Source organism: Ruditapes philippinarum, unplaced genomic scaffold (genome assembly GCF_026571515.1).
Source record: "Ruditapes philippinarum isolate M1 unplaced genomic scaffold, ASM2657151v2 ctg16480_1_1_1_1, whole genome shotgun sequence".
NCBI classification, from domain to species: domain Eukaryota; kingdom Metazoa; phylum Mollusca; class Bivalvia; order Venerida; family Veneridae; genus Ruditapes; species Ruditapes philippinarum.
Genome location: NW_026856875.1, coordinates 1 through 11,816, shown reverse-complemented (window position 1 = coordinate 11,816; position 11,816 = coordinate 1). Strand labels below are relative to the sequence as shown.

The 11,816-nt window shown below is 33.3% G+C and overlaps 1 protein-coding gene across 1 annotated transcript; it reads right to left on the bottom strand.

Moving 5' to 3' along the window:
- Positions 1 to 2,697: 2,697 nt before the first annotated feature.
- On the bottom strand, positions 2,698 to 11,678 carry LOC132747978 (galactosylceramide sulfotransferase-like; the record flags this gene model as incomplete). The annotated part of the gene is given in 2 exon segments (XM_060737514.1): positions 2,698 to 4,717; positions 11,336 to 11,678. Coding segments are annotated over 2 exon segments (1,245 nt in total). The 3' UTR covers positions 2,698 to 3,570.
- Between the last annotated feature and the right edge of the window lie 138 nt (positions 11,679 to 11,816).

The following is an 11,816-nucleotide window of genomic DNA, read 5'->3' as shown; positions in this document are numbered from 1 at the left end:
TTATAAGTTTTTACACATTTGATTTTCATGTTTTTGATATATCGATGTATTATCAATGTTTTTATAACTATTCATGTATTGATAAATTTTAAGACAAAAATAACTTATAAGTTTCTCCTTGAAAACAGATGTTACAATAAAACGTGTTATATATAACTTGCGATGTGTAAAAGCATTGTTTCAAACAATAAACAAATGTTGCATATTTACAATATTTGAAAAAATGAATACACGAACAATGTTGCTTTGCAATATTAAGATATCCAGATATACGTATAACGATGTAAAATGCTTGTGGATGCCAAGTCCGAAGGCATGATGTTGGCCAGATTGTGTCTTTGTCAGTTTAATAAAGCAGGAAGTTCACGGCACACTACCATACCATTAATGTTTTTGTTTGTTTTGTTTTTTTCCAACTGATCGCAAAGTAATTGAACAAAAAGTGAAGATTTCGTTTTTTGTTAAATTCAACAAAATACCAGGATAAGATAACCCTACCATTTCAAAAGCCAAACCTAGATATCAATTGTGTTTAGGTGATTTCCCTTGTAATGCTCACAACCGTGCTGTTTGTGCCGACTGGCGGCCGTAAAAAGTCTCCCACCCATTCAATGTGGCGGTCGTAAAAAGTCTCCTCACTTTTTCAGAATATCTCATCTTCGGAGGATTACTCGGCCATTGTCTTTCTTACAAAACTGATTGACTGAGAGTTGTAGGACACTGTGTTTGTGTTCTCCGTTGCTGATCTTTGAACACTCAAATTTCCAAGACTATTACCCTCCAGGAAGATTCCCATCCCGAACAATTTCTCCCCCTACGCATATACATTTGATGCGCGGTGCATCGTTTTGTGCGATGATTTTGTGGTTGGATGTTAAATGACTGTGTTCCTGAAACATTCAATGCTGGTCCTAGTTGATAGTTACGTTCATATTTCTATCAGATTGACATACATACAAAATAATAAAATAAATTAATTTTAAAGGCAAATTAAGCCTCAAAATTGACTACAGTTTTTTTTTCCTTTCAGGGGAAAGGCAAACATGTCTGTTACAATATTTAAATAATCGATTAAGGCAATGTTAATTGCTGATCACAGACAAATCTAATGCTTAATGTGAAAGAATTTGTCACAAAAGTAGGAAAATGCAAATAGAGTAGTAATGTGACTCCCATACAAAATATCACGTTAAATTTGTCCTTAAAGCAAAATAAGTAAAACATGGTTCAGAGATGAAATCATGATTAACATTTTTGAAATTATAACAGTACACTTAAAAGGAAAAAGCTTTTGAGAAATCTGAAATGAAAATAGCATTGTTTGAGCTTATGGGCCTAAGACTTGTTTCAATCAATACATTGTAATCTCCAGGGTTTGTTCAAGTCACATGACTTGCTTTAAAACTACTCGGTGATTCTGTTGGCGTCTAAATTTCGTTCATATTTACATTTCAAACCCAAAATATATAAAATTTATACAGAAATTCATGCTTGGACTTTCAGAAATGTCATTTTTGAGTGATTTGAGTACATAAGGTCATTTTAATATTTTTTGTCATTAATTTGCCTGAGTATCCCTTTAAGAATTTGGTCCTAGACAGTTCAAACAGACAGTTCAGACAAACAGTTCAAACAGACAGTTCAGACAGACAGTTCAGACAGACAGTTGAAACAGACAGTTCAGACAGACAGACAGACAGTTCGGACAGACAGTTCAGACAGCACATCTCAGCAATTGGGTCAGTTAATATACCAAGCTGTATCGATAATTGGCCAATTTATCGTAATATTCGTGACTTCGCCCCGAAAGTCCCCGAAATTGGCCAATTATCGTGTCTTTGCCTTTCGTATTTTGAGGCAAAGACACGACGACACGAGAAATAAAGGGCGCCGATACGAAGTTTTTTTAAAAGTACTTGATCTACTTTGGAGTGGCATTATTGATAACTCAACAAGATGAGTATTCTAGCATGGTTTTGGTTTTATTCTATATTGTAGAACGTCTTTCACATTTGACGTTCTCTCAGCAAAGCATTTTAGCAGGACAATAGTTTCTTTCAATAATTCAAATTTACTTCATTGGCTGCTTTGCCGGCAGAGCATTTAAGGGGGACATGCGTTACGGATGCCAAATCAATATGTCATGTTGAACAGCCAGTAGAATCTTTGACACGGCTCGATATTTCGGTATGCCAGATTTCGTTGCTTTGCCAATAGAGCACTTTGGTAGGATTTTAGTGCAGAATTCCCTGCTTAGTCGCTTTGCTAGCATTCTGGTAGAACCTTTTATTTCCATTTTTATTTCAGGCTATATCATGCTAGGTTGCTTTGCATGGGGTTTTCTTTTTAAATTTAATCGATAAGTGAATAATATAGGATTTTAAAGGTAAAATGTAAAATGTTTGATGGAAATTCACAGAACGAAAGTCCTGCTAAATTCAAATCACAAAGGCAACCAGTAGGACTACTAACTTTAGTCCCTTTAGTCTGCTGAATTTCATATACATGAACATGTGCTCCCGGGACCGGTTTAAAGGTTTATAACATATATATATATATATATATATATATATATATATATATATATATATATATATATATATATATATATATATATATATATATATATATATATATATATATCAGCGACGTCATGTGCTGAAAAGTTCTTGTTACAGAAAAAATAAGATAAACTGATTCGTTTGAAATAATGGTTTACTTTTGCGTAAAAATTATGTATACATAACAAGCCATTTTTAAGACATTTATAACAACTGAATAAATTTAACTGCTTTTATGTTTAATTAATAAACACGTACGGTGCCGTGTAATTAATGCCTCATCAATATCACAGAGAGCTTGAACTACTACATCTTTATGTACATATTAATATCATTAAACAATTTGGGGGTTTAAAATCCCCTTCTTTCCCTGCATCTCTATACATTTTTGGCAAAGTGTCTTTGAATGTGTTTGCTGCATATTATTACGGCTCGGTCACATAACTCGAAAATTAAACTTGTTCTGTTCAATTTTGATTAAAAACTATTTTTAATAGAATATGAAGCGTTATTAAAAAAATAAGATATTTAAAACGTTATAAAGTTCCGTTAAAACACGTTTTTGCGTTATATACATAGGTGAATGTCCAACTTAAAAGTATGCAACCTACGACAGATGTCCAAGATGCTACAAACTTTTAGGACTAGGACTTCCAATGGAAAATGTTTTCAATCTTTTATTCTTGGGACAGCAAAAGGTAGTCCAATTATTATAACCACTAACACCTTGCTTGCAATATTCTAGCGCTAAGTTACGAACTCTTTCTATTTCAGTTTTTGCCATTCACACCAGGACGAAAAAAGAACATATTCGTAAAGTTAATTCTAAAGGCTATGCTATTTTTCATAACCAACAAAAGTCCTGAATCGCGTGAAAGTTGCTTGCATGTTCACCGACTCATTCTTTCTGTTCAATTTTACTGTCTCTTTTTTTTCTTTGACAAGTGTGACATATACCATTTAGCCTCATTTTCATAGGAAAAGAAAATGTTGTTAAAAACGGCATGAATCAAATCCCAGCGGAAGCTTGCTTTCGTTTTTTCTTTTGTCGAATATCTGCACGTATTTTGTCTATGAATTTCAATTCGTCCGTGAGCATTGCATCACAATCGCTTTGTAAAACCTGAAATGGTCCATTCCAAGAGGATTCGTCTACATCGAAAGATTTTTTGTCTCCGTCGTTAGTAACACAGTAATGTTCGACTGACTTTCTTACATTCCGGAAATGCTCTACCTCGTCTCGAAATTCTGACCCAAGCGAAGACACCGTCTCTATAAATTTTCGTTTAAAAAATCTATAAATAGCAACATCAAGAAAATTTCTCTCCTCGAATTTGTTCTTATCGTTCTCAGATATGCCCAATGCTCGTTCGGTCGGATGTTTATTGATATTCAATGGAATGTATAACACATCCTCAAGGCGCCAGTGCAGACGTCTTTTAAATAAAATAATTGACTCATCAAAATGTTCTACTAGCATGACTAATGGGAATTTAGAATCTAGATATTGTAAATAATGTTCTATTTTTTCAGAGTCTGTAGAATGAAAGCCCCTTGGAAACCCGAAATCCATCGCCATAGAATTTCTTGTCAAACTGAACACATTTCGGTCATACAATTCCGGATATCGGATTAAGTCTTTTATGAAGTTTTCCTTTGGCACCATTTCAAGATATTGTACCTTCCAAACATCCCTGTGGAAGTATGCCCCTGAGATCATTAACGATAAAGGTTCTCTAACTATTGCTATATTTACAGTATCATTTGGCAAAATTTCATTATACACCGACTCGTTATACACCGAGTGTAATGCTAAGATATCGTAATATCCACTTCCGCTTTTAAAAAGTAGTTCATGCTCTCGACCGTAAGTTGAAAACTTGTATTTGTTTCCTTCGATTGGCATGACAAACGACAAATGCCGCTTCATTCCGAAACGAAACAAAATATTTTGGACGGTACTACCACCAGCTTTGTGAACTTTTAAAAATCCAATATGGTGGACTTCAAGTGACGTCATATCCGGATTTGTGTACCGATTGAAAATGTAGTCGGATACCTTGTTTGGAAGGAAAGAAAAGTACTTCTTGATGACATACAATGTTACAACAGCTCCTATTAGAAACAAAACACATCCGGTTACCCATGACCTTGATCTGAAAGTAGAAATTTATAAGTATTGGCACAAGATAATAAATTGTAGACAGAAGTTTTATGACGGCTAGATAAAATACACTGACACTGAACATAATGCAAAACAACAACAACAACAACAAAAGATGCGTGTGTATACTGAATATTTTCTTCGTAAATACTATAAGAAGTATCCAGTGAGTTATCTTTTTATATAAAATTTTTAAATGGTAAAACTTTTTTGTTTTCATAATCTTACAGTCGATTCTTGTTAGATCTGTTAAATCGGATGTCTCTATTTCATATACATGGATATTGTGCATTAACAGAACAAAATGTTCCGGAATAAATATATATTGCAAAAACATAATAGAATGTCCAGGAATGGATATATTTCATAAACAGAATTAAATGTTCCGGAACAAAATATTATGCTTTAAAAGTCCTATTTTAAGCGTTAAAATCGTTTTTCAGTTATTTCCTGACCGCGCCATTTACTTTTAACAATTGTTTAAACATATTTCTTTTTATTCTTCAGACATGTAATTCTTTTTCGAACTGCAACCAATACGGTATTTTGATATTCTAAAGACCGCAGCTATATAGCTTCATAAATGCGAGCTTTATTTAGAATAATATAACTATATTATACCAGAAATAGATCTAGTAGAAAGAAAAAATTTAATTAAAGAATGCGTCCAATTTTATAGGACTGTATTTTCATTTCTACCCCTCATTTAGATTAGCATAACAAAAGATGTTTACCAAATACGACGCGTATGAATTTAAAAAATGGTTAAAGATATTTAAAGGCCCATTATACTTCAGAAGTGCTTTCACTTTTATTTCTCAAAGGCTTTGTAATTTTGATGTACTTTTATAGTATCCACTTATTATTGTTCTTTCTTCAGGTAACAAGCATCTAACATTTCTTTTAAACCGTCGTTTAAACATTATAAAATTCATGTTTGTCCTTTCTAAAGAAGTATAATTGAGCAGCGTCACGACAAAACCAACATAATTGGTTTGCGACCAGCATGGATCCAGACCAGCCTGCTGTTCGCTTACCAACTCTATTACAAGTAGAGAAACTGATAGCGAACAATATGGATCCTGATCAGACTGCGCGGATGAGCAGGCTGGTCTGGATCCATGCTAGTCGCAAACCCACTATGTTGGTTTTGACGTGACACGGCTCAAATTGTATTTGTTTCTGAAGCATAATGTGCATTTCAGCATGCATGCACACACATTTCAAATGCATAATATAATTCCCAAGCTGTTAAGGTGACAAATAATGGTTAACATAATATAGAAAATATAAATTGATTTCAATAATTTTTGCAAACAACCATTACGTAAGTTCGGCAGATTTCTTATTTTCTAAAATCAAAAACGAATTTTTAACACAAAGCCAAACTTTTTAATGACTTGTGGAATATATAAAAAAAACTTGTTTTTGTGGCATTTAAAGGCTTATTATCTATTTAATAAATACCTTTTATAATTCAAATGTATAGCAAAGCCCTCCATTTATATTTACAGAAACATAAATAATCCTCACTATAGAAAACAAACATATGACATTTTTTAATATACATGTATATATCAGAAAAAAGACGCTATAAGAAATATAGCACTTCAATAGGTAGTTATGGGATATGTCTAATATACACTATAAATGTAGGACAACTTATTCTCAATACCGGTGCGTGCGAATATTAATTATACATGTATTAAAAAGACTGTCATACCAGTATAAGTGTACCGTATATTTTACATTGACTAAAGATCGATAATTCAATACTATAAATAAATCTCTTTATTATTTTATAAGATCAAATTAAGATATACAATAAGCTCGAAAAGAGCTGGATAATTTTGAAAATTTGTGAATGACACTTATATGTTTGGCCTCGTGTTTACTCTAGTTTAATAGTCTATATACAATTTTACAATAAATTTACTTAAGCCGAACATTAAATTTGAAAATATTTTACCAAAGATCAACTGGGGCATTTTAAACGGAACATAATTTTATATAAGAACGATACTTAAGAAATATACTAATAATACACTATGATTAACTTAAACAATTGGTATTCAGTGCGAGTATGAGCCCTTTTGGCTTATTTATAAAGCGTTTAAACGCTTTTCATATTCAGGTCATTTTTTACAATAAAATTGAGAATTCTGTAAAAAAACAGTACAGAGCGAGCAAATGATTTGAAATTTCCTACACAAGTTATTAGTAATTTACTCTCATCAAATGGTATAAAAGTCCTTCCATGTCTGCGTCAAAAAACAAACAAACAAGATTTCAGTCGTGTCCCTTTAAACAAAAACTCAGTCGTGTCCCTTTAAATGTCTGAATGCAAATGGGAGACAATTTACGTTATATAACATCGGTCACTTTGTATTACTTTATAAACATACATGTAAACCCCTATATTGGAATAATGCATGTGTCCTCGTTTAGGATTTGGAAAAGTCCATTGTTATTTTGAAGGGTTTTAATATTGAAAAAAACCTGAAATTTAGCAGCCGACAATAACGAGCAGCCGACAACAGTTAATTCTGATCATACCGAGAGTTAAATCAGAATTAAGCAAACATAATTAAAACAACAACAACAACAACACCACCACCACCACAACAACACCAGCAAACCTACAAACAATTTTGTAAATAAGCAGTAAAATTTTAAGACCTTTTTAACAGTGAGATCTGAGGCATAAACTTAACCAGGCGTGGAAACATGCGTACATCTATTACCTTGAATATGTGAAACGACAAAAAATGGTGTTTAGATGAGAAAGCATAAATAGCACACGAGTTAAAACATCCGTTTCAAAAGTTTAAAGGCCCATTTAGCTTCAGAAATACGTTTATTTTTTATTTCTCAAAAGCTTTTTAATTTTCGATGTACATTTATAGCATCCAAAAAGTTATTCATTGGCCGATTACCTGAAACATCTCTCTTATGTGATGCTTTTTGGCAATACGTACAATTATAAGTAATAAGCATTTTGTATGGAAGTCAAAATGCTACTTTGTTTACATTTTTGCTACTTTTATGACAAATTATTTCACATGTATCGCTACTTTCTTCACGTAACAAGCATCTAACATTCTCTACAACCATTATTGAAACATTAAAAGTATAAATTTTGCCTTTTCTAAAGCAGTAAAATTTTTCATGTTTCTCAGGTATAATGGGCCTTTAAACAGAAACGTTGTAAACATTCAAAAGGCAATATAATATGATTCTTTTTTTTCAACATGCACGATGCAAAAGCGTAACTTAAATATTTATGTTGTATCAAAATACCTAACTATATCAACTTAAAAGCATTTTATATAAAAACAAGATTCCCACGAGAAAATTGCGTTTTCCTTGGAGTGTTGCTTCCATGGAAACAGTTTTTTTTCTCATTTTGCTTTTATACCCAAGAGTTATAAAATAAATATACATGTATATAGGTTAATTAACTGATTAATTAAACAATAAAGTAATCAATACTTGTAGTTTGATTCCGATGACAATTCAGGATTGAGGTCGTAATTAAAAGAAAATTGTTTTGCAGTAACGCAATCCACTTTCTTTTTCAGCTGGTAGGCAGGCACGTCAAGTATTTTTCTTTTGTTAAAGCCCTTTGTTTATCATCACCCAAAAGAAAGATGTTGTTCTGAATATTAACATAGCGTACTTTTAGCCTCACTGCATAAAAAGATCCTCTTATTCTAAGGGCAAATACATATAAAATATACAATTAATAAATCAATATATAAGAGTAGGTGTAACCGAAAACCAAAACATTTTTAATGCTCGCCTAAGTGCTAGTGAAGCTTTTTTTCTTCTTCAAGTATGTTTAAATTGGCGTCTATAAATTGTTTCCGCCTTCGCAAAAACACGAGATATAACTTAATATTAACAAGGGGAATAAAACAGCAATTTATCGGTACTAAAAAAACGACAGTTTAATTTGTTAAACAAAATCCACCATACGATCTGTAGAGAGTTGTTGACATATCTTAAATTAAATATGATACATAAGAACATGAAAACAGTTTTTATTCGGTTTTAAAGTCATAGTCAAATGGCGATTTTGCAGCTTTCCTGATGCAGAAAGACCTTAACTGCCCCTTTGAGCTTTATTTCAGGCACGAACATGTACGAGAGTAGAGTCACCGACCCTCGGCAAGCTAGCTTTCCTATACGTTAAAATCTGAAGTCCCTAGCGGGATGCGAACCCACAGTGGTGAGGGGCCAAGTGGTTTGAAGTCAGCCACTTTAACCAATCCAATCGGCCTCGTACTTAACATGAACAGTGGGTTACATTGAAACAAACAGCCTGTTCTACAGATTTTTAAGAATGTTTTTAGTTCGTCTCAAAAGCGCTGTATAAATATATAAAACGACATGGCGTAAATCTTGCTGTCATCATTGAAAAAACGGTATCTCTGTTTTCTATGTTTATTTTACAAAAAAAGTCCTCTGGTTTATTTCTCATTAGCATATTAATTAACTAAAACGACATTAATGGACTTGTAGCCTTAATTCGTCGTTGATTTATGCAAATTACAAATGCAGAATAAATTATGGTGATATTTAGTTACGCTTTATCAAAGCGGTCCCAACTGCATAGAATTTATTTGAGAGACAACTTAATACTGCCGTGAAATATGGAGACAAAAATGAAGTAGAAAATGTCACAGTCGGACGAGATATTAAAGGGACTCTACTAAGGTTTTTTTGACATGACATCACGGTTCTGGAATTAATTTTTGAGAAATAATGTACCATTTGATACAGGTCTAATTATTTTAAATGTGAAAAATGATCCTAAATTGAAAAGCGAGTGCACTGCTTTTCTCTAAAATCAGGTTAAGAATAGCAAAACAAATACGATTTTCTAATTTATTTCTGGATAACTTTCTTTTTTTATATCTTTTGCATATCTTGGTGTCTTAAGCGCCCAAGTTGATCTATTTCAGAAATTAAAATTTTATGTTTTTTATGCTTTGGGACCCAGTAAAATTTATTTATTAAGACAGTGAAATCAGAAAAATAGCTCATCTTCACATCATATCAATTATGATGATTAACGATCCCTTATAATGCTGCCCTCACACATAAACCACGACCTTACTGCGACCTGAAAACTAGTAAAATAGCATTTTTCTTTCGAAAATCGTTGGTTTTCTTTCAAATTTCCAAATTTCTCTCGCAGAAAATTTCTCTCGCACACGGTCCGGGGCTCTGCAAACTTGTGTTCAGTACGTTTTCTCTATGTCCTCAATACGACCCTTGGCGTCCATGGCGTTTCCACTGCGACTGTGTTGCGTCCCCAAGGCGACCCCACGGCGATCATCGGCGACCCAGCTGCGACTGTGCTATGTTCTCTGCGTCCTTACGGCGACTCTACGACGACATTGCGTTGGTCCGGCGACTGTCCTGCGACTGTACGACGACCCTACTACGTTCTTGCAACCTAACCAGGACTCAGCAAGAACGCAGAGTTTCTGCAACTGTTTTGTGCATGTTCAAAATAGTCGCCGACGGTCTGCGACCTTGTGCGTCCTTGGGTTCCTCGCTACGACCTCGCTGCGTCCTTGCTGCGTCCATGGCGACTGTGCTGCGTCCTGGGTCGTAGCAAGGTCGCAGTAAGGACGCAGTAAGGTCGCGAGGTATGTGTGAGGGCAGTTTTACAGAAAGTAACATAAAAATTCTTAGCAGAAATCTTTTTATGAGAGATAATGAAAAGTCACAAAGTATCCACTTAAAATTGGCTTAGGAAGTATCTAATATTCAACACTTCCACTATTTAAACCATTTATATACTTGAGAATATGCACAACATAGGGACGAAGTACGTAGGAACCTTTTCTTAAAGCTAAGATTTCTTAAAGCTAAGAACCTAAATCTTATAAGTGTGCCCAGGCCAAGCTGAAATTTATTTTGTGCAGTAAATATTTTGAAGGGGGGGGGTTAGTTTTTTTTAAATCAAACATTATTTGGTAGAACAATATATCAAATAATTATGAGACATGTATAATTAATACGTCGTAGAAACAATTGCGAATGGTTGACGAGTTTTAAACTGTTTCTATGATTACATTTAGTGCCACGTAACTAAATTACATGTACATGTATACAGATTTACGTGAATTCGTAGTTCTTAATTTTGTGGGTTTTTTCTTTTCTTCATTAAGTTTTCTTTTTGCTCTTTGCTCCAAAAAATGCGTAAAAAATTGCAAAATGGCAATCGATTAAATCTAGGCCGATTTCAGACCACTATTGATTTTCTTCACCGCATTTCATATAAACAAAGCAGTTTCCAGGTCACTTAAAGCTATCAATGGAAATGTGGTGAAATAATTTCTTTTCAAAACTGTAAAAAGTATAATTTACATATTCTAAAAGGTTGTTCGCTTCAAAGCGGTGGTCTAGTTTTTCTCTCCCAAAGAAAAAACAAATACTGTTATTCTACATAGCTTTAAACATAGAAAATACGTGTAGAAAATACCAATACATACACATACTGCTTTTATATACTAAATCAACATTGTAACACGTTTGTTAACTTTTGCGAAATAAAAATGTAAACATACATGTATACACACAGCACATGACCTACCTTCTAAACTTTGCGTTATCCTTCTTAAATCCTTCATCTTTAGTTTTCGGTAAAATAAAAAACAATATTTTGTACCGTTTCTTAGTTTTTGCACTCATAATGATTTATTTATAAACATATAAACAACATACGTGTGCGCTGTTCAATGCAAGAGCCCGATCTGACGGCGAATGTTCTTGCTTAAAAACCACTATAGCGCGTTATTTAGGCCATGCAAAAAATCACAACACATATACAGTCAAGAGCGCTTCTCAATGTCTCGTAACTAGGTGTATACAGGTCGATATCACGTGGAAAATAAATAATGCGTAGTTAAATGTCATATATCTGATTGAGAAAAAAAGAACACAAGCTGACTGCGTTTGAACAGTTTATTTCCCTTTGTCAATGATGAATATTGTTGGTGGTTGATAAATGCTTTAACTTTTATGACTCTTAAGTAGCTATCTTTTAATAGCTTTTTCAAAAATTTGACAAAAAT